This window comes from Hippopotamus amphibius, chromosome 4 (assembly GCF_030028045.1).
Source record: "Hippopotamus amphibius kiboko isolate mHipAmp2 chromosome 4, mHipAmp2.hap2, whole genome shotgun sequence".
Classification (NCBI taxonomy): domain Eukaryota; kingdom Metazoa; phylum Chordata; class Mammalia; order Artiodactyla; family Hippopotamidae; genus Hippopotamus; species Hippopotamus amphibius.
Window position 1 is genome coordinate 14,301,473 of NC_080189.1, and position 25,612 is coordinate 14,327,084.

Sequence of the window (25,612 nt, forward strand, 5' to 3'; positions counted from 1 at the left end):
CTATGTAACCGTGACGCATATTTGTTCGGCAGACATGCTCTAAAAATTCTAAGGGCAAATATCCCTGACTGCCTTTTGCAGGATGCATGATGGCCCTCTTTATGGCTCTCAGGTAAGTGCACTATTTGAATGAATGGTGAGGGAAAGGATGCCAAGCCCTGACTGTGAGCTCTCAGTTTCAACATGCACATCAAACTCCTAGTCAAATTTTAACAAACTGTGAAGACAGATTCTAAATGGCCTAACATATAGCATCTAACCCCAAATCAAGAATCTATCCCATAGCTGGAAACAGAGAACACAGCAGGGGGATAAGGAAGAAAAAAAACTTGTTCACACAACTTCATGTTTATTTAATTTCCTACTTCTTTTGTTCTTTTTTTTTTTTGGCTGCGCTGCAGTTTGTGGGATCTCAGTTCCCCGACTAGGGATTGAACCCAGGCCACAGCAGTGAAAGCGCCAAGTCGTAACCACTGACCACCAGGGAATCCCCTAATTTTCTTTTAAAGGCTTGCTTGATCTCTCTTTCAAGTCTCAAAAAGAAGAAAAGAATTTTGCTTTTCAGTGGTTTTAGTAACATGGACATGAACCTTGTTCTTTCTACTTTAGAGGGATTGAGCTGTGACCTCCCTTCGGGGAGACGCCCTGCTGCCACTTCATCTACTTATACCTATGTAGTAGCCTTTTCTCCTTACAAAGATGAATTTATAAATCAAGTTTAGCATTTTTAAGGTACTTATTTTAGAAATCAACAAATTACCTGTGTTAAAAGCACAGCTGTTAACCATTGTTCTCCTCTTCAGTCCAGCCTGTGTTTGTTCTGTTGCTGCTATAGAGTCTCCTGAGGAACTGAGGCCCTTGGCCCAACAGCCCACAAGGAACTACATGAGTGAGCCTGGCATCAGCCCCACCTCCGCAGAGCCCCAAGATGCCTGCAGCCGTGCAAGACTGAGCAGAGGACCTAGCTGAGCTGCACCCACATTTCTGACCTGCAGAGACCATGAGGTAACAAGTATAGTTGTATTAAACCACTACATTTGGGAGTAGTTTGTATGCAGTGATAACTAATACATGTCACAGTGAGTTGATGGAATCCATGGGCTTTATTTTTTTTTTTAATATTTATTTTATTTATTTTTATTTTTGGCTGCGACAGGTCTTAGTTGCAGCATGTGGGCTTTCTAGTTGCAGCATGCAGGCTCAGTAGTTGTGGCACATAGGGCTTAGTTGCCCCACAGCATGTGGGACCTTAGTTCCCCAACCGGGGTTCAAACCCGAGTCCCCTACATTGCAGGACAGATTCTTTACCACTGGACCACCAGGGAAGTCCCTCCATTGGCTTTAAAGAAAGGCTCAGTGGGGCTGGTGTTGGCTCAAGGAGACACCTGCTCTGTGCTGGTGCCCCCTCCCTCGCCCCACAGCATAAGCATATGTGCCAAGGGGCCAAATGTCTGACTGGCTTGCCCATGAGAAGGGGGCTGAACAGGGCTACCTGAAGCCCCCAACACCTCACTGCCTGACTCGAATGCCCTCCCTCAAGACTTGGAAAGTACAAATAACATCTCAACCCTCTGGAAAAAACTGCACCAAAGGAATCTCGTCCAACTAAACCTTAGTTGTTCCCTAAAAGACAGAAACTTTATCCTTAAGAAGGAAAGAATGGAAGAATCTAGTCCTGTGGTCAGAGCAGGACTGTCGGCAGGAAGCCTTGACTTTCCACTCACTGTCTAGAGCAGTGGTCTCCGAAACAAGCAGGAGAATCCACTGGGATGTGGGAGAAAATATTATTTTTTATCAAAAACCAGAAATTAAGCTTTACTGATATCCACTCTACGAGCTGACCCTGGGACCCTGTAAGTCCACGTGGGCCAGCCACATGTCAGACCAGCTTCGAGAAGAGTCCGTGGATGAATCCAGTGCAGAGGGCCAGGCAGTGGCTGCCACCCCTTCTTTCACTGCTGGAGTGTCACCGGGTGCTACCGCGCATTTCAAGTCCTGGTTAACAGGATGTACTGATTGTATTATCTATAGATTAATATTAACCAAAATTAACCCTGGGCAAATGGACAAGGGCCCGAACACTGCTTAGAAAAACCAGAATCTAAATGCTAATGTGTGAGCGCAGGGGAACTTTAAGAAAAATGGCGGAGCTGATTTTGTTCCTGTCTCTAGAATGTCACATTAACCATTAATCGTTGGTTTTTTTTTTTTCCTTTTACCTTATAATAAAATTTAGCAAGAGGTTGGCAAAAAATATTTTAAATTATAAAGAGGCTAATTTGAGATACAGTGAAACTTGCCCTAAGTGTAGGCTGTGCCTCCAGAGTTTTGCTAGCGATGGTAGCACCTGTATAAAACTTACAAATAAGTTACATATGTGTATGTATATATAAATATATGTAACTTTTTACCAATAGGGCACATAATCAAAACATTTGGGGAAAAAAACAAAACAAACAAACAAACAAAAACCACAAAATACTTTGGGGAGTTCCCTGGCAATCTAGTGGTTAGGACTCCATGCTTTCACTGCCGAGGGCCTGAGTTCAGTCCCTGATTGGGAAACTAAGATCCCGCAAGCTGTGCACCAAAAAAACAAACAAAAAAAAAAACAAAGAACATCAGGAAACCATGGGTCTACAGGATTCTATGACATTTTCTAACCTAAATATCAGAGTCTGGAAACAATCAGCAGGACCCACCTGACCTGGGAGTATACAGGGTTAAGATGAGAAGAGAGGAAAACCAGAAAACAAAATAAGTTTATTTGTCCTCCTCCAGGGAACGCTTTCCCTGAAACAGAGTCTCCCTGACACCAGGCCCAGCTTCCACGACCGAATTGATAGGACCCTTCCTTCCCTTTACTTCCCCAACTAACCCAAAGCTTTTAAGACAGATTCCTAAAACCAAATCAGAGTGAAAAGCAGTGGCAGGTCTTCCACAATCCCAGTTTTAGACGGTTCAAGCTGCCACAGAAGAGGCTGTTGAGAGGGGCCTCCAGTTCTGAGATGAAGCACCCCCTGCTGCAGTCAGCGGGAGGCTGCTAGTCCTTACAGAAGGAAGGGTTTTGCTGCCTCCAGGATGTCCAGTTTAGGGTCCAGTGAGCGGCCAAGCCCCTCCAATACCATGATGGCAAACACAATTGAGGCAAAGTTGCTCTCAAGCTTTACCTGAAACAGAAAAACAGTGGTTCTTCCTGAAGCCCATTGATATACAGAGAGTATCCTGGGTAACATGTCACCGTCTACTCCCGGCCTTGTGTACCTGCCCATGTGATTTTTATCAACTACTTAACATTCTTTTTCCCTACCCAGTCATTTTCCCCACCATCTCATCTACTCACCCCACCCCCCCACCTACTGGAAATATTAAGGAAAATCTGGGGGATGCAGCTCTTCTCTAGGGGAAGTGTGTGAGTATGTGAACGACTTAAAAATACTAAAGTGAATAGTTCACAGCTACACCAGAAACTATAAATCTAAATAAGGGTCATTTTTCAAAATCCACAGTAGTCTTTTTGAGACCAAGCACAGCTGGCTTTGCTCAAATGCAGCAGAGTGTCTTCCCCTTTGGAGCCAAGTTAATAGTAAAAGCAATTTACATGGATTACCCAATTAATCCTCAAAAGTATTCTCATTATCCTCGTTTGATAAATAAGGAAGCTAAGGCTCAGGGTGGTTGAGTGACTTGCTCAAGGCCTCTGGGTGAGGAAGAGTACAGCCAGGATTTAAACCTAGAACAAGAATCTGTTTTCAGCTGGACAGGAGGTCAGGAAATGGAAGGTTGACTCACGGGGAAATAATCTTTGTTAAAAGTAAAGGGTATTCAAAGCAATCTACAGATTCAATGCAATCCCGATCAAATTACCAATGGCATTTTTTACAGAACTAGAACAAAAAATCCTAAAATTTGTATGGAGACACAAAAGACCCCGAATAGCCAAAGCAATCTTGGGGGGAAAAATGGAGCTGGAGGAACCAGACTCCCTGACTTCAGACTATACTACAAAGCAACAGTAATCAAGACAGTGTGGTACTGGCACAAACACAGAAATATAGATCAATGGAACAGGACAGAAAGCCCAGAGATAAACTATAGTCAACTAATCTATGACAAAGGAGGCAAGGATATACAGTGGAGAAAAGACAGCCTCTTCATAAGTGCTGCTGGGAAAACTGGACAACTACATGCAAAAGAATGAAATTAGAACACTCTCTAACACCATACACAAAAATAAACTCAAAATGGATTAAAGACCTAAATGTAAAGCCAGACACTATAAAACTCTTAGAGGAAAACACAGGAAGAACACTCTTCAACATAAATCACAGCAAGATCTTTTTTGACCCACCTCCTAGAGTAATGGAAATAAAAACAAAAATAAATAAGTGGGACCTAATGAAACTTCAAAGCTTCTGCACAGCAAAGGAAACTATAAGCAAGACCAAAAGACAACCCTCAGAATGGGAGAAAATATTTGCAAATGAATCAACAGGCAAAGGATTAATCTCCAGAATATATAAACAGTTCATGCAGCTCAATACCAAAAAAACAAACAACCCAATCAAAAAATGGGCAGAAGACCTAAATAGGCATTTCTCCAAAGAAGATATATGGATGGCCAAGAGGCACATGAAAAGCTGCTCAACATCACTAAGTATCAGAGAAATGCAAATCAAAACTACAATGAGGTATTACCTCACACCGGTTAGAATGGGCATCATCAGAAAATCTACAAACAGTAAATGCTGGAGAGGGTGTGGAGAAAATGGAACTCTCTTGCTCTGTTGGTGGGAATGTAAATTGATACAGCCACTATGGAGAACAGTATGGAGGTTCCTTGAAAAACTAGAAATAGAGTTACCATATGACCCAGCAATCCCACTGCTGGCCATATACCCAGGGAACACCATAATTCAAAAAGACACATGCACTCCAATGTTCACTGCAGCACAATTTACAATAGCCAGGACATGGAAGCAACCTAAATGTCCATCAATAGATGAATGGATAAAGAAGATGTGGTACATATACACAATGGAATATTACTCAGCTGTAAAAAGGAACGAAACTGGGACATTTGTAGAGACATGAGTGGACCTAGAGACTGTCGTACAGAGTGAAGTGAGTCAGAAAGAGAAAAACAAATATCGTATATTAATACATATATGCAGAATATAGAAAAATGGTACAAATCAACCGGTTTGCAAGGCAGAAATAGAGACACAGATGTAGAGAACAAACATATGGACACCAAGTGGGGAAAGCGGGGCAGGGGTTGGGGGGGAATGAATTGGGAGATTGGGATTGCCATATATACGTTACTAACAAGAAAAAAAATATCAAATTCTACACTTTAAATATATGCAGTTTATTGTATGTCAATTGTATCTCAATAAAAGTTCTTAAAGAAAAAAAAAAGTAAAGGGTATTTGTCTCAGTTAAGCCCCAAAAAGTTGTCCGGGGGGTCAGATGGGCTAATTAGGAGAAAGCAGCATGTTACAAATGTATGATTGTGGGAAGGTAAAATTGTGCAAACTATGGAAGACAGTATGGAGCTTCCTCAAAAACCAAAAAAAAAAAAAGAGAAACAAATACCATATGTATGAGACTTCCCTAGTTGCACAGTGGTTAAGAATCCACCTGCCAGTGCAGAGGACACAGGCTCAAGCCCTGGTCCAGGAAGATCCCACATGAGTGGAGCAACTAAGCCTGTGCACCACAACTACTGAGCCTGTGCTCTAGAGCCCTCGAGCCACAACTACTGAGCCCAAATGCCAAAACTACTGAGCCCAAATACCGAAACTACTGAAGCCCACGTGTCTAGAGCCTGTGTTCCACAAGAGAAGCCCCTGCTCGCCGCAACTACAGAAAGCCCACGTGCAGCAACAAAGACCCAACGCAGCCAATAAATAAATTTATATTTCAAAAAATACCATGTGTAAATCAACTTTACTTCAATTTTAAAAAAACTATATGATCTAGCGATCCTGCTTCTGTGTAAATATCCAAAAGAACTGAAAGCAGGATCTCAAAGAGATACGTGCACACCTGTGTTCACTGCAGCATTGCTCTAAGTAGCCAAGAGGTAGAAGTGGCCCAAATGGCCATCAAAGCATGAACGAATAAAGAAAATACGGTATATACATACAATGGAATATTATTTCGTCTTTAAAAAGAAGGCAATCCTGTCACCTACTACAACATGCATGAACCTCAAGAACATGACATTAAGTGAAATAAGCCAGTCACAGAAGGCCAAATACCACATGATTCTGCTTATATGAGAAGTCTAGAGTCATCAAAATCATGGACACAGAAAGTGGAACAGTGGTTGCCAGGGGCTAAGGGGAGAGACATGGGGAGCTTTTGTTCGGTAGGTACAGAGTTTTAGTTTTGCAAGATGAGAAGTTTTAGAGCTCTAGAGACCTGTTACACAACTATGTGAATGTGGTTGACACTGATGAGCTGTGCACTTGGAGACAGGTAGGGGGTAAATTTTATATTACTTTTTTAACCACAATTTAAAATTTTTTAATTTGTTTTAAATTAAGTGCCTAGTGATTACTTGAATAGAGTGGCTGTACTCGGCCCTCGCTCTGCTCTCCCGTCCTGGGAATCCCAATGTCAACAGCAAACATCTAAAGCGCTGGGGACCCTTGTGTCCTGAGCAGTGTGTGAGGAAGACTGTGTGCTGATGGGAGCACCAGATGCCAGAGAACAAAGCAGCTGGGAGCCGGGCACGGGGTGGGGCACTGCCAAGGGGGCCGCGTGCCCAGGGGTGAGCTGCTCAGTGCAGGCCTCGAGGAATGTTGTGGGGATTAAATCGGGTACTAATAGGTGTTACGCAACTAAATTAGGTGCATAGAGGGAGGTCACAGCACACCACTACCATTGTCATGGCCTCATCAGGCCCTCCTGGCGGCCCCGGGGGACTTGGAGAGGCGCCAACAGGTCAGAGCTGGTGGGTGGGGAGCTGGCTGTGAGCCTCACCCTCCCGCTCCCCGTCCGGTGCAACTGAACTCCCAGGAGTGTATGTTCACCGCCCCCAGCAATGATTAAAGCTTTCCCCAATCCTAGGGTGATATTTAAGTCATTTTTAAAGTCGAACTTGTCCAAAGTTTTGGAAAGCATAAAGTTTTTCACCAAAAACCCAACCAACGTGGGATCACAATGTGACCAAGGAAAGATCTTGCTGGATGTCAGGAAACAGAAGCGACACTCTTTACCACAGGGATGGGTGCACGCAACGTCTTCAAAAAACAAGGTCTCACAGAAGAGAAGGACCTGTCACCAGCCTGAGGCCACCCACCTTCCCCAGAGACCTCCCCTCCTGCCTGACGAGCTCTCCACCCAGGCCTCACCTTGTGAGTCATCAGCAACTTAAAGACATTCGAGAGGAGGCTGGAAACTTGCAGCTGGAAAACAGAATAAAGAGCCTGCAGAGCCTGCAGGGGCCCCGGGAGCCACTTCTTTCCCTTGCCAGCCCCATCCCACGTCCACATGTGCATGCATGCGTGAACACACACACGCACACACACGCACACACACACCCCAGTGAGCAGAAACGGACTGCCTGACAAATCTCAGAAGGGACTACATGCACACAAGCCCAACCTCCATCTCACAACTGAATTCAGAGACCCCTCGGGAGGACCAGCCTGGAGACCTCTACCCCAGCACTCCCGGCACACACAGAAATCACATCTAATAAATAAGACGGGAGGTGCCCGGCGGCCAGCTGCCACTCCTCACTGCCAGTGGGCCACCTTTTGTTCTGACTCGCTCCGGCTAGTGTGAACTTGGGAATGAACTTGGGAAGAAAAGTCAGGTTTGTTAGAACTGTGTGCAGAATACAGAGTGGGCTCTGCTTCAGGTCTAAATAAAGGACGTGAACATTCGGTATGTCCTTTGTCTGCCCGGGGGACCTCAGCCCTCCCTCCCCCCACCCCCACGCTCAGCGGAGCTCCACGCAGATGAAGCAGCAGGACAGCTACACTCTGGACAGGGCGGAGGTGCGGCACTACATACGTCACCCCCCAGCAGCCACCCGGGAGAGCCTGGTCCAGGAGCCACTCCTGAGAACCAGGGATTTCAGGGGGCCCCCTCACACCTCGAAGATATGGGCAGAGGAAAAGGTTTGTTCTTTATCTGCCTGAGCACCTAAGCCCCTCGAGACCTCTCCCCATGCAGAGGTCTCCCTTAGACCTGCGGTTTGCTCTGTCCAAGGGCAAGGTCAGTGAACATCCCAAGGCCCTGCCCCTGGAGTGGCTGCTCACCTTTTCCAGGGTGACAGTGTTCTTCCTGGCCTCGGTCACCAGCCTGGCCATCTCAGCCTTAAATCCCTCCACATCCTTGCACTCATTGGCCAAGGCATGATGCAGGATGAGCTCAGCCACTCTTTGGCCCTGGAAGATGCAAAAGAAAACAACTTGGTAGAGTCAAGAGGGCACAAAACTACATGCTCTGCCCAAACGTCTTCGTATCGTAGTTGTGTCCACCCCAAAGTTTCTACCATCCTGCTTTTGGCCATCCATCTTTTTTTAACTTTACCTCCCCCCGCCCAATCCCTGGTGATTGATCAAGGTCTCTTAAAGCGTCTCGATCAGTGGGGCCCCACCTGTGCTCAGCACAGTCAGGGAAAAGAGCTGCACTGTCTCCTTTGCCTCCAAGGCCACACAGGCCCAGCGGCAAAGCCAGTGTCCTGCTACTCACGCTCCACACAGCACTGCTCACCAACTCCAAACAGCCTGGCGCAGAGCCACCGGGACCTGCTGCCAGGCTGGACGAGCCACACTCTCCTCAAGGGTGATCTTCCTGCCGGAGCAGAATTCCCTGCTCACAGCTGACCCGGCCTCTGTGCTCCAGACGTCTCGCGCTTCCTCCAGGACAGCCCTGATCAAAGCCTCCAGTCTCCCCAACACCCACGTGGCCCCAGCGGGCACAGCCCAGGAGCCAAGCTCTTCCTCCTCAGCTGTGACCTTCTTCCTTTGCCCGAACCTGTGCAGGTTAGTGCCTCCCACCCTCGCAACCACCACTGCAACCCTGGTGTTTAACCTCGGCCTGGGGGATACTTTCAAACTGGCTCAGGATCAAGCTTCTGGTTTGTCCCCTCGGAAACCTCCTAAGCAGGGGCTCCTCTGAATTTTGCCTTTTTCTTTCCAGCTCTTTCTTTCCCAGGATCTTTCTTGCTGGAGAATTCACTGATGTGGCACTTTAGGTTAACTCAGTAGAGGCTTTGCTGAGTCCCTTTTGCTAAATAATAATTCTTAACCACTGGAACCCCTCAGAGGCACGGGGTGAGGGGTTAAAACCACATGCCCCCCCGGCCCCTACCAGGTGTCTTCCACACCTGGAGAATAAGTTCCCTGAGCCAGTGCTTCTCATCAGCCCCACCTTCTCACAGCAAACGGCGCAGACTGGGGACTCTGTCATTCAGTCAAGAAGCTAGCATTCTCAGGGCCCAACTGTATACTCACTGAGGAAGGAAGAGAAATCCCCATAACAACAGCATTTGGGAAGGTGACACTTCTTCCCATCATCCCAAACCATGAGCGACTCGAACAGGCCTGTTCTGACTACAGGCCCTTAGGCGGCTTCATTGCCTCTGCTCCTCTTCCTTCTCCCTCCTTCCTCTCTCTGCCCCACCCATTTCCATCAGGAGCACCCTCACAAGAATGACAAACGCCAAGGAGCCCCGTGGTTCAAAAGACTTCAGGCCAAACTCTCGAGGGCCAGACGGGTCTCACCTGCCCCATCGCCACGGCCATGAAGACTGCCCGGAAGTTCCTCAGGTCAGCGGCCTGCAGCTCAGCCACGATGCCGGCATCCAGCAGCACCAGGCGCAGGGGGCACCGGGCAGGCGTCACGGCCACCACCAGCGCGTCACAGACATCCACCTGCTGCAGCCGCGCCTCTTGGCTCTTGGGAAGACCGTCGGCGCCCTGGACCAGGATGTTCCCAGGGTGAAGGTCTGCGTGGACAAAGTTGTCCACAAATATCTGGGAAGAGATCAGAGCTATTCCAGGCTAGGTCAACCTCACCATCCCATCACCACGAGGCCACGCTCGGAAAAGCTTCCAGGGTGACAGCAAGTTCCTGGTGATCAATTACAGGGCAGAGAGGTGTGTTTTATAAAGGCTCCGTGCTTGATACCGTGGATTCAGAATTTGTACAGGTCAGGTCGATGTTTTCAAGAGAAAGGTTATTTTCAAAATAAAGAGCATTTAAAATGATGATAGAGGAACATGAAAATCAAAGACCAAACTGCATTTCAAAAGATTTATTTTTACTCTATGAATTAAGCAGTTAATATTCAAATTAAAAATAATTATCAAGTTATTGTTTAAAGATTTTCCCCAAACCTCTCAGTTCTTAAAATTGGAACTTCCTTTCTTTCTTTTTTTTTTTCTAATAAATTTAGTTATTTTATTTATTTATTGGCTGCGTTGGGTCTTTGTTGCTGCACATGGGCTTTCTCTAGTTGCTGCAAGCGGGGGCTACTCTTCATTGTGGTGCGCAGGCTCCTGATTGTAGTGGCTTCTCTTGTTGTGGAGCACAGGCCCTAGGCGTGTGGGCTTCAATAGTTGCGGCACATGGGCTCAATAGTTGTGGCTCATGGGCTCTAGAGCACAAGCTCAATAGTTGTTGCACACGGGCTTAGCTGCTCCGTGGCATGTGGAATCTTCCCAGAGCAGGGTTCAAACCCTTGGCAGGCAGATTCTTAACCACTGCACCACCTAGGAAGTCCCTGGAACTTCCTTTCTTTAAAAATATTTCATCAATCAGACTTCACATCCATTACCTCCATCCGTCCACATAATGAAGTCTAATGTTGGTCCTGACAACCACACTGGCACATGGAATCGGGGAGGCTGGGAGAAATGGCTTTGAACCTGCTAAGCAGGAAAGAAAGCCCCAGGGACTTTGATGGAGGGAAAGTCAGGCATGACTTTGTGGAACAGGAATCTGCCTGCTGTAAAAGGTCAGAGAAACTGCCAGGAATCCTTCTATGAGGGAAAGGAGAGACCAGGGCAGAGGTGCAGAAAAGCTGCTGCTGGAGGGGCTCTTGGGGGACTCCTTCCGGCTGACACAGAGCCCTTCCTCCTACTGGATGTGGGCCGAAGACCCCATCCTTCATGGTGGTCATGGCAGCAGGTCACAGAGGGACCCTCCTAGTCCAGATGCTGGTTCTGCTGGAGATAAGGAAGGCTGCTACCCTGGTGAAAATCCCGGGAACTGAGGAAGCCAGGGACTGCACACTTGCAGGTTATGGTCACCAAAGGCTAGCTGACCCCTGACCCTGGGACAGAACCTCCTGGCACTTTGCTGTTAGCTGAGCCCTCAGGGCCCTTGATCCCACAAGCTGGAAGCCCCCCTTGACCTCCCCACTCCTGGGCGCCGCTCACTGCTGCTTCTCCCCGGCTATTCCCCACTGCACCCTGCCCTCTGGCCCACAGTGCCCCTCAGAGCCCTGTTACTGGGGACAGAGTCCTCTCCCCGCTGAGCTTCCACTGCACTGACACTGGAAACCCAGCTCTCCCATGACAACCCCACTTCTCCAGGAGCCTTTGGGTGAGGGCTACCTGTTCTCGATACCCATGCACCCCAGGGCTGCAGGTGAAGTCAGAGCTGCTCAACCACTACCCGCCTCACCCCGAGCCCTCTCCACGAGCGTCTGCTTACAGCCTCCTGTGCCGTCTGCCTGCACCACACCACCGTCCTGCTCCGAGTGCCCGTTCTCACCTCCGTCCCACTTCTGCCACCTGTCTGGCCCTCACGGCTCCACTCCGGTTACCTGGTTTCTTTCCTCTTACTCTCTGACCACACACCTGGATCCTTCCTACCCCGATTCTGCACCCCTAGACCCAGGCACTCGTCCTCCCTATCCATCCTAGACCAGCCGTCTATGCCTCAGCCACTCTCTTCTGTGCCAAACAGCAGGAAGACCTCAGACGCTCAAGTCTCAGTATGTTCTTTCTTTGCTGCCACACGTGAGCTGCTAACGATGCTGGGTTCCTGCTGTTACTACCAGGATGAAATAACTGACATTGCTTTGGGCTCATTGTAGCCTTTTATGAGTGTCAACTCATTTATAATTATTGTCAGGCCATCCTCTCAAAGGTGACAACTAGACTTCCTTCACATCCCAGAGGAGATGGCGCCACTTCCTGAATAAATCCTGGGGCTGGGACGGCCCCTCCTAAATGACCCTCGGATACCTGTAGTTAACACTCTGTACCACTTACTTAGCATCATCTATCTTCCCACTGGATGGGAATGTTCCCTGAACATACTCATCATGTCTGTTTTGCTTAGGACTATAAATCCAGCACTTAATGCAGTGCCTGGCACGTATCAGGTGCTCAACAAATACTTGCTGAATGAATGAATGAAATAGCATTTCACACCCAATGTTGTCTTTGGCTGTTTGTCTAAACTGTAGGCAACTTGGGCAGGGCCTGGGTCTCCCTCCCACTCCTGCATGGTGACAGAGCGCATGTCACGGAGAAAGTGCTCAACGGAAAGCTGTAAAAGACGGGGCCTTTGGGTCAGCTCAACAGTCTTTGGAGCCGACCCTCTCAAGCCAGCGGCCGGCTGCCTGGCCGAGCAGGGTCCCCGCCCTCCCGCACACACAGCTGCACCGGGTGCCGGCTGAGTGCCTGCCCCGCCGCGAGCTCACCATCTTCAGAAGCATGTTGATCCCCAGCCGAGCAATCTTCTTCTTCACGTCCACGGGAATCCCTGCTTGCTGGTAACTGGACACAGGCACACTCTCCTGGGAGGAAGATCGAGGAGAGGACAGCTTCAGCCCGCACAGCCCGCAACTGCCCAGGGAAACACCGGCGCTGCCATCCCACTGATTGGAAAGTGACCCAGAGAGGTCTTCCTTTCTTAGAACCTCTGTGCATCTGTCATCCACAAGTTAATTTTAACCTATTTACACTTCCCTTCTACAATACGTTATCAACAAGTCCCATAGGTTTAGTAGGGGGGAAACCCAATGACTGCCACCCACAGGTAAGAGAGGCTGTTATGTCAGGGTGAGCTTGTTTCTAGTCAAGAATCAGCCCATAGGGACTTCCCTGGTGGTCCAGTGGTTAAGACTCCGCACTCCCAATGCAGGGGGCCCGGGTTTGATCCATGGTCAGGGAACTAGATCCCGCATGCCACAACTAAGACCCAGGACAGCCAAATAAATAAATTAACTAATTATATTTAAACAAAAGAATCAGCCAATAGGGACATGAATGAGCTCTGTGACCTCACTGGAGGAAAAAGAAAAGGAACAGAAGCAATGGGAGGTAGTCAATACACATTTCATACAGGTTAGTTACTTAATTGTCAGAGCAGCCTTTTGAGATAGATCTTGTTATCTCTAATGAACAAATAAAAGAAGTAAAGCCCAGAGAGTTTCAGTAACTTGCTCAAAGTTACACAGCTAATAACAGTGGGTCATTCAGGTCACTCCTCTGGATCTCATCACCATCTTTACAAAGGAGACTGGACCAGGAGACAGCTAAGGCCACGACAGGAATACTTGTTGAGCACTTTCTCTGCGCAGAGGGCATCCTGCATTCAGTGTCAGTGACTCCTGGGACAACCACACGAGGCAGGGATGGCTGCCCGCTGCTATACAGGAGGGAACTGACACCACCCAGCCAACACAGTGGCAGAGCAGACTTCCAAGTCCAGAAAGGCTGAGGCCAGGGCCAGGCTCTCAGCCACCTAGCTCTACAACCTTCCACGCTTAGGCATATCCAAAGCCCTCTCAGGTTTACAAGCAGTAATCACATGCTCTCTTAGCTTTCGTCTTTTCCGACTCAGGCCTTCCTGTGACACGAGATGGTCTGACTGGGAGTAAAAGGCAAGGCCAGGGGACGTTCTCACTCTTACTTCATATGTTTCCACCAAGACATCCCTGGTGACAAAGGGACGCAGAGGCGTGGGGAATTTGACAGAGTTCACATTCAGGAAGTTGCACTGGAAATGTTCTAGATTGCGAGCTTCATAACGCAGGTCGATCTACAGGGAAACGGAGAGAAGAGGTGAGGGAGTGGGTGGTCTGGACCCAGGGACAGCAACATCGGAACCATCCCCCTCCCCTGCAAAAGCTAGCAAGTCCCGAGATTCACCTGCCTTCCCCACCTACTCTTCTGCACAACTCCCAGGAAACTCGGGTGGGGGAGGGCTGCCCTGGAAGTCCCGACCCCCACCCCCACCCCACGACATGAACTCCAAGCTGCAGACAGCAGACACGCCGGAGAGCTCGTCTAAACAGAATTTACATTCACCCCGCTCCCAGTCACCTGCGAGTCACTGCAGATCACACCTTCTCTCTCACCCTCCGCACCCACTGGAGACTCAGTGCCATCAACTCGGCAGCCCTCACCACCCTCAGAGCTTTTCCCCCTTCCCACCCCACTGTTCCTCCCAAGGTGACTGGAAACCAGTCACCTGAACCCTAACAGAGGTATCCCAGTGGGGCTCCCTGTCCCCCATCTTGCCTCTCTCCAGTCCACGTGCTGCAGCCCCCCTACCACCTGCAGGAAGGGGTCTACATTCGTTAGGATGACGTCCAAGGTGGGTGGTGGTCTGGCACCTGCTTCTCCCTCCAGGTCCACGTCTCATGGCACACCCTCCATCCTCTGCTGTCCAAGACCCCAGCTGCACCCAATCTGTAGAGGGCTGAACGTCCCAGCCTGCCTGACGCCTCCCCCTCTCTGTGCCTCCTTTACTCCCCGACTGGAATGTTCTTCCCCAATTTGGTCCAACTGCAAACATTCCCCTTTCGAGACTCAGCTCAAGCCTAGGGAGCCTGGACTGTCAGGGTGGAAGGACCGCTGCCTCTCTTAAGTCTCAGCTGAACCCAACTGAACCTGTAGAGACTCCTACTGTAACTCACGCTTTTTCTGCAAATATTTCACATCAGCCCTCCTCCTTCTACTATTGGGTTGGCCAAAAAGCTCGTTCAGTTTCCGATCGAACTTTTTGGCCAACCCAATATATATTCCTTGAGGACAGGAAAACCTCACTTGTTTTCTTAGTTCACCAGCTCCTAATAGAGTTCTTAATACATGTTACATGAATTTATAAGTGAATATACACCCCCTACACACACCCAGACTCTAAGGTTTCAAGCCTGGGAACGTGATGGGACCACTGAGAGCTACAGCTGGTAGGAAGAGTTGATTTTTGAGGCAAGTGGGGTGAGCTACAGAGGTCTGAGCTTGAAGTGACAGGCTCCCATGATGCCTACAGGACTTCTCAAAGGGGAAATGAAGCTCAAGTAGGTGGTATAACTGAGAGTGATTAATACCAAGATGGGTGTCGGAATAGAAGCTATTTTTTTCTGTTTTAGTTTTATTATCAAAACTACACAACACCATAGAATAAAGCAAAGCTTTCTAAACATTAAAATACATCCCTGGGGCTTAACACCCTAAATCAGAGGACATAAATGAAGACTTGACACACAGCTTCTGAAAGCCTGCCGATTTCTGTGCCAACCACCAGCAAGCCAGCACAGATGCCTCCTTGGAGACCTGAGCGCCTCCAGCATGTTTACCAAGTCTGGCTACCTAAACAGGGGTCCCAAGGGCCCTGGACATGGAGGAGGTCCTTGTCTACTCATTAAGCCCCAGAAACAAAGCAAAACAAAGGCACGGTGTGTGACTTTCCTAATTCTTCTTCTCCTCCTGGAGTTTGGCCATTGATTGTGGCACAGATAATGCTATACGTTCCACCAGGCTCATTTCATTTTCGTCCCAGGCACTAAGGAAGACCGTCTTCCCCAAGCTCCCTCGTAGTTACATTGGGCCCGTATGATTAAAGCTCTGGCCTGTAGACGAGCAAGAAGTGATATTCATCACCTCCAGGCCTGGCCACAAAATCCTTTACATGACCCTCCATGGTCTCTCTCCCCATTTCACACTGACCCCAGATGACAAATTTGGGAGGAAACTGGGTCCCTGAATAACTATGGAGTGGAGCTCCCACTCGCTCCCTCAGTTCACCTGTGTGGAACATTCATAAAAGCAAGAAATAACCAGACTTCCCTGGTGGCGCAGTGGTTAAGAATCCACCTGCCAATGCAGGGAACACAGGTTTGAGCCCTGGTCCAGGAAGATTCCACATGCCGGGAAGCTACTAAGCCCGTGCACCACAACTACTGAGCCTGCGCTTTGGAGCCCGTGAGACACAACTATTGAGTCCATGTGCCACAAGTACTGAAGCCTGCGCACCTAGAGCCTGTGCTCCGCAACAAGAGAAGCCACCACAATGAGAAGCCCGCACATTGCATTGAAGAGTAGGCCCTGCTCGCTACAACTAGAGAAAGCCCGCGTGCAGCAACGAAGACCCAGCGCAGCCAATAAATAAGATAAATAAAAATAAATTTATTAAAAAAAAAGAAAGAAATAATCTTGTTGCATTAAGTCACTGAGATTTGGATATTCTTTGTTATATCAGCTAGCATCACCTATCCTGCCTGATACACTACATTAGCCAAGACGCACTGGGAAAGCACTCATCCATTCAGCATTTACTAAGCAGCTGCTAGCGGCATAAACTGTTGTGTACTATTTACAACTGAGGGAAGGAGAATTCACCTGTTGCACCATGAGCTTCTCAAATTCCTCCACAATCTCAGGCAAGCTGAGCCACTTGATTCCTGGCAAAAGTGCAAGGACTCGGCTGCCCATCTTCATCAGCAGCAGGTCCATCTGCACCTGAGCAAGCAGGCCAGGGTGCAACACCTGCCAAAGAGAGGAACAGTGAGACAGAGGAGGGCTCAACCGGGAGGGAACATTCACCCAACCAGCGCTGGGTCCCAGCATCAAATGAGAGTCAGCCGGCCTCTCAGCAGAGCCAAGGGGAAGCAGTCCCAAGACCCAGGATGCTCCTGCCTCCCTCGCTTTGTGCCTTCCCTGAGGAGGCGCAGAGGGCAGCTCTCCTGCATGGCACTCAGCTCTGCTGGGAAGAATAGGTGGGCTTCTCCTTCCAAATACATTGAGTTTAGATCAGTGGCTCCCAAACAGTGAGCATAAAAGTCACTGTGGGTTGCTTAGTGAAAATGTGGACTCCCAGGTCTCCTCTAAGACCTACTGAATCAGACTGGCTGGGAAGGGGGTTGGGAATCTGTATTTTACTGAGCATACAGGGAGCTGAGTCAGGGAGTCCAAAGCCTGCAAGTACTGCTCCAGAGTCACAGAACTCCAGAGGTGGGATGGAAAGGGCTCCAACACCAGTTCTGCAACTCATTTCCTACATGAAACTGGACAATCTGCATAACCTCTCTCAGCCTCTTGTTCCATCATCTAAAACATGCACATAGGGGACGTCCCTGGTGGTCCAGTAGTTAAGACTCCATGCTTCCAATGCAGGGGGTGTGGGTTCAATCCCTAGTTGGCGAACCAAGATGCCACATGCCACGGACATGGCCAAACAAACAAACCCCTATGCCAATAGCCCCGACCTCCACCTCAAATCCTTTTAGGAATAAAGGAGTATAAATAAAGATGTAAGAAACATAAATGCCTATCTCAGGCATCTAATACAGATTAAATAATGCACCTGACATGACTGGCACATTTCCTGGTATACAGCAGGCATCCACTCCTTTTGTCTCCCACAGAGCAGAGGGAACCTTTGAGATATTCTGGACCAGTGTTTCCTAAATGTGCCGTGAGAAATCAGTTGCAGCATTTATAAAAAGCCAGGCTCAGGCTCTCTCCTTGGAAAGTATGATTCAGTAGGTCTGAATGAGATGCCCTTGGGAGGGTTTTTTCTAAGGGGGTAAAAGAGAGCACTGGGGTATTTGCTACGAGTGTCTGCCATTTCTCCTGGGAATGTGCTGAACAGGGGTGGAAAAGTGTGGAGAAAAGAGATGATGGAGCCCACACAGGGGTGATTGGAAATGCAGAGAGAAGGAAGCCACTTCTGTAAAATGAACGCTGCCCTCTTGGGCTCGCCACAGCACACCTAACGTAGTCTGTCTCCCATTTATCCTGACCCCAGAGCAGGAGGTCAGCTGGATGGTGGGTCCTCCACCTGCAGAGGCAGCCAACTCCAAACCCTCTTCATTCTCCTCCTTTAGACCATTCGCATCACCACTCCTTCAAGCCAAGAAATCAAACAGCTTGCACGTCATAGGCACTCAGATAATGGTCAAGCTAAAAGAAATCAATGGAAGGCAACGTGGGGTGACTTGCAAAGGGCAGCTTCCTGATCTGGGCGGCTCTGTGGAGTCGGTGAGATGTTAGGCACGGGAAGAGCCTGGCTGCAAATATCAGAGCACTTACTTTCACTGCCACGGGGATGAGGTGACCTGGCTGCGATGCATGGGCGGGTCCCCAAGCCTGAGACAGGACTGCATTTGATCCAACCAGGTCAGCTTTAGGAAAGAGCAGCCTTTCTAGAAATGACTGGTCGGCAAGACTTCCTTGAGGCCTCCACACCTTCCCCAGGTGTCCAAGGAGCTCTCCCAGCCCCCGGACTGCCCCAGCTTCCGAAGAAAGCTGCAGTCTGGAGGCCGTGGCCAGTCTCCGGATGCTGTCGCTCTCCAGGAAGGCAGGATTGGCACGTGCTTTGTACACTTGAGCCACGCAGCCGGAACCCACAGGCTCCTTCTTCTCAAAGCTGAGGACCCTCCCCCAGTCCTCTCCGAATGACTGCCGTAAGAAGTGTTCAGTGTGAGTCCAAGGATGGGGCGTCACCTGGACGTGCAGCTTGGAGAACTGGGCACAGAAAGCCTCTGAGAAGAGATCGTGCCGGGTGCTGGCCCACTGGCCCAGTTTGATATACGTTGGGCCTGAGGTCTCAGTGGCTTTCAGAAGCAGGTAGAGCCAGAGCCTGGAGACGCTGGGAGCCAGGTAGGTGAGAGGGTAAAGGAGAAGGAGGGGGAAGAATTTCACCAAGAGAGTCCCTGCCCTGAGCCAGATCCGCAAGGGCAGAAGGAGGCAGTCCAGCCGCCCCTCCTGGGGGGCTCTCTCCAGTGGCCCATTGTCAGCCAGGTCACTCCAACTGGTCCTTTGCCGACACAAGCTCTCAGGGACCCCCTCGCCAATGTCCTCATAGGCTGAGATGAGTTTGGGCAAAGTGCCAAGCAGAAGCCAACAGAGTCTAGCCTTGCGACAGCACCCAAAGGGTCTTAGAAGCCCGAGTTCCTTTCTGAGCTCAAAACCCCTCAGGTGCGACAAGCAGACCCTGACAGAGAAGCGCCAAGGGGTCACCATCCTCTCCCAGAGGTCGCGGCCTAGGCTGCCCGCCCTCCACTTAAGGACCACCCATCTATCTTCCCTCTTTCCGCAAGGCTGACATGAGTCCGGGGACCCAGCTGAGTATTCCACTTAACAGCTGGGTAGCAGTGAGATGGGCGCTCAGACCTCGCCTCCCGCGTGCAGGCTCGGCCCGGTCCCGCTGCAGGTCCCGGCGGCGCACGGCCGCACCACGCCCCGGGCCCGCAGGCCTGCCGCGCCTCCGCCACAGGAGGGCTGGCCCATCCGTGCCCGTCCCCTCCCGGGTACCTCGCCTGGGCTTGAGGCCCGAGGGCTTTCAGAACTGAGCGCAGGAGGGGCCGAGCCAGGCCCGGGTCGGGGACGTGACCTGCGCGAGGTGGCCGCGCGGGCGGAGACAGGGCCGGGCGGCCGCAGGGTCACGGTGCACGCCGCGCGGCGCGAGATGGCTCCCGCCGAGGGCCCGGGCGCTGACGGGCTGCGCGGGGTGGGGGGACCGTGCGGAAGGCCGCGGCGCCGAGAGCCTGGGTGCAGACGAGGAAGGGACGGACACCGCGAGGGCCGGAGGGCCGGGGCGGGCGGCGGGCGAGGACCCGGGCGCCGAGTACGGGGTGGGGAGGAGTCGGGAGGGGTGGAGGTTTGCAGAGAGCCGAGGCCCCGAGGGCGGTGGGGCTCTGGGCGCCAAGGGCGGGGAAGGGGAGCGGCGGGTCGGGGCGCGGAGGACGAGGGATCGGGGCGCGGAGGGCCGGGGATCCGGGCGCCGAGGGCCGGGCGTGGGGCGCAGGGGTCGGGGGCGCCGCGCGCGGAGGAGCCGGGATCGGTGAGCGCAGGGCCGTGGATCCGGGCGCGGAGGCCACGCGACCCGCGTCTTCCGGGACCGCCCGCCCGCCGGCTCGGGGCCCGCCCCTTAAAGCGGACGCGACCCGGACTACGGAAGGGGCTCACCCGGCCCTCGGGTCTTGGGGTCCCAGAAAGAGAATTAACCCCAAACGCCAGCGCGGCCTCCACGCCCCCTCTGCCCGCTGTGCGTCTGCCTCTCTTTAGCTTTCCTTACGAAGAGCGCGGAAACGCGGGAACGCTGGGTGAATTGAAAGCCGGTTCCTGAGCACAGGTCTGGTTTTCAGCTGAGCGGGAAGGGGAGGGTGCTGGGAAGGGTGGGGTGGGGAGTGTTGTCCTTGGGCAGCCGAAGTCCCAGGCTGCCCTGATTTGCGGAACGTGTTTGGACCTCTGGGGAGTGGCTCCGGAAAGAATGTTCATTCATTCAACCAATACTTATTAAGCCCCTGTAATTATTTCTTAAAGTCAATCTAATATTTATCGAGCTCAATAATATCTATCGCGCTGGGTCCTGAGGACATGGAGACAGGCATCCTGACCTTCAGACTCATCACTTCTGAGGAAGACCTCACGGTGAAAGAAGTGAAGAATGGAGAGGACCCGCAGGATGGCGGCTACTTGCAAAAGGAAGGGAGAGCCGTTGGGGTGGGAGCGTGTTCAGTCGCATAAAGAACAAAGCCCCGAAATAGGAAGGTGTTTGGTGTGAGGTTTAGGGGGAGTTTGGTTGTTTAACCTTGAAGAACCAAAGGAAGGTCAGATAGCTCTAGAGAGCAAGGGGAGCAGAACAGAGCTTGGAAATCAGCCAACACAGCCAGGGACGGCCGGGTGGTCTTATGCTCTGCTCTTTGGGGCTTAGGAGGCTGCCTGGCTGGGGTACCGCAGTCACCTCTACGTGCATGACCTTTTATCTCCGTGTGGGTGACAGGCTTCCATAGAAGTCAGCCAGGGGTGGGTCTGAGGGCCTCACAAGTGGAAGGGCCCCCAGGGACATGGCCCATGCCTGCTCCTGGAAGTGTGACTGCCACTCACAGCCTAAGGAGTTCTGGAAAGTGTGGGGACCCCTGCCCTGCTAACTAATAATCTATCTCCAGTTTCCACAAGATGCTGCAGCCCCTTTTGAAGTTCCCAAGATAGAAATCATACCTACCACCGCTGGTTTCAAATATGGCCCGCCACTAATTATGTCCTCCCAGCGTCCTCTAATTTATTTATCTGCTCTGTCCCAAAGGTGTAGAAAATTATATGCCTCTGATTCACCAAAGGGCTCACTGGGGACTTCATCTGAAACCAGAGGCCCTGGGTTCTAGCCCCCTAATTAAGAGGTAACTACATGAGTGCGTGCCTATGTGTGTGCGGGAAGATGGCCTGAGAGGTGACCAAGTCGGTGCCGTTCGCATATCTGGGTTACCAAAGAAGGCTTTGCCGCTTTTGATTATGTACTATGTATGGATGAAAGCAATCTGAGAGATTTGAATGGAAGAAGAAATCAAGTTAAAAACAGCAGAGTGGACTTCCCTGGTGGCACAGTGGTTAAGAATCTGCCTGCCAATGCAGGGGACACAGGTTCGATCTCTGGGCAGGGAAGAGCCCACATGGCACAAAGCAACTAAGCCCGTGCACCACAACTACTGAGCCCACGTGCCGCAACTACTGAAGCCCACACACCTAGAGCCTATGCTCTGCAGCAAGAGAAGCCACCACAATAAAAGCCTTCGCACTGCAATGAAGAGTAGCTCCTGCTCGCCACAACTAGAGAAACCCCACGCACAGCAATGAAGACCCAATGCAGCCAATAAATAAATAAATTTGTTAAAAAAAAATTGTAGATGCAAATCAGTTGTTGTGTTTGGTGGAATTATAAATAAAATTTTTTGATTCCAAAAAAAAAAGAGGTAACCACATGACCTCAGGTGGTTTCTCTGGGCCTCTGTTTCTCCTTAAGCGAACTGGGGAGGAGAGTCTGAAGCTATACAAATTCTCTAGACTTACATCTATGATTCTGGCAATTAGTATCTTTAACAGTAGTTACGAACAAAATTCTGGAGCTAAGTAAGCCTGGCTTCCGTTCTTGGTTCTGTGTAACCTGTATAACCTTAGGACAAGTTATCTCACCTTTTGGAGCCTCTATTCCTCGCTCGTCAGATGGAGGTAAGAACAGAACCTGCCTCTCAGGCTGTTGAAAGCAGGAAGCCAAACTGTACATGACATGCATAACACCAGGGGTCACTAAATGTTAGCAAATATCATTTATATTATCTAGATAAATAGAAGTTGTTCTGTTTCACACATTTGGAGGCAACATCATGGAAGGTCTGACCTCAAATAAGCCCTTTGTGGCATCCTAGAAATTCACCTAACGCGGTGGCTCCCCAACCTTAGCATCCATCAGAATCACCTGAGGGCTCGCCCCATCCCTGGTGTCTGATTCCGTAGGTCTGAAGTGGAGCCTAAGAATTTGCACTTCTAACAGGTTCCCGTATGCTGCTGCTGGTCCTGGGAGCACAGCTTGAGAACTATCGACCTTGTGGTGGTGATGCTGGTGGTGGGGATGGTGATGGTAGTGGTTGTGGAAGCAGTGGTGGTGGTGATGGTAATAAAGGTGCAGCATCTCAAGGAGTTATAGTCACCCAAACAGGTGCAGTTAAGGGATTCCTGTGGCCCATGTGGATTTCAATTAGGAGAACAAAGTTATACATATTGAGACACCATGGGACTTCCCTGGTGGCGCAGTGATTAAGAATCCGCCTGACAATGCAGGCGACACGGGTTCGAGCCCTGGTCTAGGAAGATCCCACATGCCACAGAGCAACTAAGCCTGTCTGCCACAACTACTGAGCCTGTGCTCTAGAGCCAGCTAGCCACAACTACTGAAGCCAGAGCACCTAGAGCCCGTGCTCCACAACAAGAGAAGCCACCGCACTGAGAAGCCCATGCACCGCAAGGAAGAGTAGCCCTGCTTGCCGCAACTAGAGAAAGCCCGTGCACAGCAACGAAGACCCAACACAGCCAAAAAAGAAATAAATAGATAAATAAATTTACTTAAAAAAAAGACACCATGGACAGCAAAATCAGTTGTATCATATGAACCCTAAATCAAAATTGTAAGGGCAATCTTTAAAAATCACAGATGTTGATTTGCAGTCAAGCTGGTTCTCACATGGGTAACTATGTAATGTTTCATGATTGGTAACGGCAGGGATGTATTTAGAATGATTAATGAATTAAGAGGCTGAATATACAAACAGACACTAGCCAGACCGTATGTGACAATAGAACTCTGACCTACAGCCTCTGGGGCAATAAGTCCAGCTTGTCAGGACTTGGTCAATGACAACAGCTTCTCTAATTTTCACCCTCCAACCCAGGGCCAATCAGAAAAAGCCAAATATCCTCTCCAAACCAATCACACGAGATGCCCCAGCCTCCGACCTCCCAGTGTCAACAACCTCCAACTCAGGACACCTGAAGACTTTTCCTTTTTTTCTGTAACCCTTTCCCACTAGCATTTGATTCTTCCCCTTGTACTTGAGTCTTAGCCAAATGTGAGCAAGGGTAGCTGACTCCCTTACTGTAGAAAGCTCTGAATAAATAGCCTCTGCTGTTTTGGGTGGTCTTCATTTATTTCTCTAGAATCTTCACAGTGGTAAGTAAGCCTCCTAATAATAGACAGTTTCTAGCTCTTGGAAATGTTCCTACTGGTATTAACTCTAGTACCTCTAGGTGGCACCAATCGCTTGTAAAGTGCATCCAAGCTTCCTTTGGGTTCCCGCACAGGCCAGGAAAGAATGGGAGGGGGAAAGAGATGCCAAGACCCACCTGGCTGTGCTTATTTTTTCACTTGAGCCACATGACTGTGATTTTAGCATCTCCCACGTGATATTGTTACATAGCAGATGTGATGCAGAGCAAGTATTTGATCAAGATCCTGGAGAAGGGGTTGGGGATGGGGACTTGGCTGGCTCTGGGGTTTTGAACCTCAGCACTTTTGACCTTTGGGGCAGGATAATTCTTCGTTGTGTGTTGGGGGAGAGGCAGGATAAGCTGTCCCAGGGTGTTTAGCAGCATCTCTGGCCTCTACCCACTCAATGCCAGAAACACCCCCCTTTCCCAACTGTGACAATAAAATGTCTTCAACCATTGCCAGATGTCCCCAGGGGAGCAACGTTGTTCCTAGGAGAGGACCACTTCTTGCGGAGGTCAGTTCTCCGCTGAAACCCTTTCAGGATCCTGCTCCCCTCCCCCATCACACACGCTCACTTTCTTCAGAACACATGCCAGGAAGGGACGCCCCTGCACACACCTGCTGCAGCCTCCTCTTTGTCCTCCGCTTGGGCAGGCGCTACACCAGTGTGTCTCCAGTGGGGACGTGAGCCACCTCCACCAAAAACACCTGGGGCGCCTGGCAAACTGCAGATTCTCAGGCTCCCTCCCAGCCTCCCTGCATTAGGAACCCTTTGGGGAAGAGTAGGGTCTGCTTTTCCCCCCCACAAGCCCAAGGGGATTATCAGGGAAAGAAAAAGTTTGAGAGGCACTGACCCCACCCCCTAGGTCCTGCTTGGTACACCTGACCTGCAATTAGCTCCTCAGGGAGCTGGACCCTGGCATGAAAATGCTCTGGGCCACCCACATACACCTACTCCCTAAGCTGGAAGAGTAGAAATATCAGAAATCATCCTGGAAAAGGACACTGGGGGAGGAGGCTCCTGCCCGTGCCCTGCCTGCAGCAGTGATTTTTCCATCCCTTCCTCATGTCGGCCCCTCCCAGCCTCCCTCCCCCTTTCTCTTTTCTTCTCTTTAGCTGAATTGTCTCCATTACTTCTCATGAGATTTCTCCTCCTCTGGTTCCCACCTTCTAGTTTCCTGGATGGCTTCTGCAGCTCTATCCTGGTGCAGGTGCTGCCCCTAAGCTGACATCACATGTCCCAGGCAGGTCCTCTCCTTCCTTGTATGGGGGGAGGGGGGGGCTGGACCGTGTCCTCTGTGAGGCCCCTTCCAGCTCAGCCCGCCATGCTCCACCACGCTGCGTGCAGCTCTGCTGCTGCCAGTCCTGCAACGGGGTCGTGCAATGGGGTCCCGCAATGGGGTCCCGCAAGCTGAGCAGATGACGAGCAGTAGCTCCTGACCGGCAGTCTCGACAGCAAAGCCAGGAGGGGGTTGTCTGGGGTCACACTGCTGGGCTCACCCGGGCTCTGGCACTCATTTGCCGTGGCCTTGGGCGAGGCACCTAGCTCTTCTTGGCAGTTGCATCATTGGTAAAAGAGGCCACTATTAGAACCTACCTCCTGGGTGATCTCTGGGAAGCCTTGACACTCCCTGGCACCCGCCCAGTCACACAGGAAAGAGCAGAATGAGAATGAACACAGGCAGCTGCTTTGTGCTTTTTCAGCCCACCCGAGAGAGTGGGGGCTGGGAGGGACCTGAGGGCCATCTGGCCCCATCTCCCTGGGAACCTGAGACCCACAAACGGGAGTTGCCTTGCCCAAGGTGGCACTACTATCTGGCGCAGTCAGAAGTCACCTGGCTTGCCTTTGGTTAAAATA

General features: G+C 50.5%; 1 protein-coding gene across 1 annotated transcript; it reads right to left on the reverse strand.

The window, feature by feature from the left end:
- Positions 1 to 1,106: 1,106 nt before the first annotated feature.
- ADCK2 (aarF domain containing kinase 2) lies at positions 1,107 to 19,243 on the reverse strand. The gene is made up of 8 exons (XM_057733143.1): positions 18,303 to 19,243; positions 16,611 to 16,757; positions 13,897 to 14,025; positions 12,683 to 12,778; positions 9,750 to 10,001; positions 8,280 to 8,408; positions 7,365 to 7,418; positions 1,107 to 3,170 (listed from the first exon to the last, which is right to left on the reverse strand). The coding sequence occupies exons 1-8, from the start codon at positions 19,233 to 19,235 to the stop codon at positions 3,051 to 3,053; spliced, it is 1,860 nt and encodes a 619-aa protein (XP_057589126.1). The 5' UTR covers positions 19,236 to 19,243; the 3' UTR covers positions 1,107 to 3,050.
- Positions 19,244 to 25,612: the final 6,369 nt, after the last annotated feature.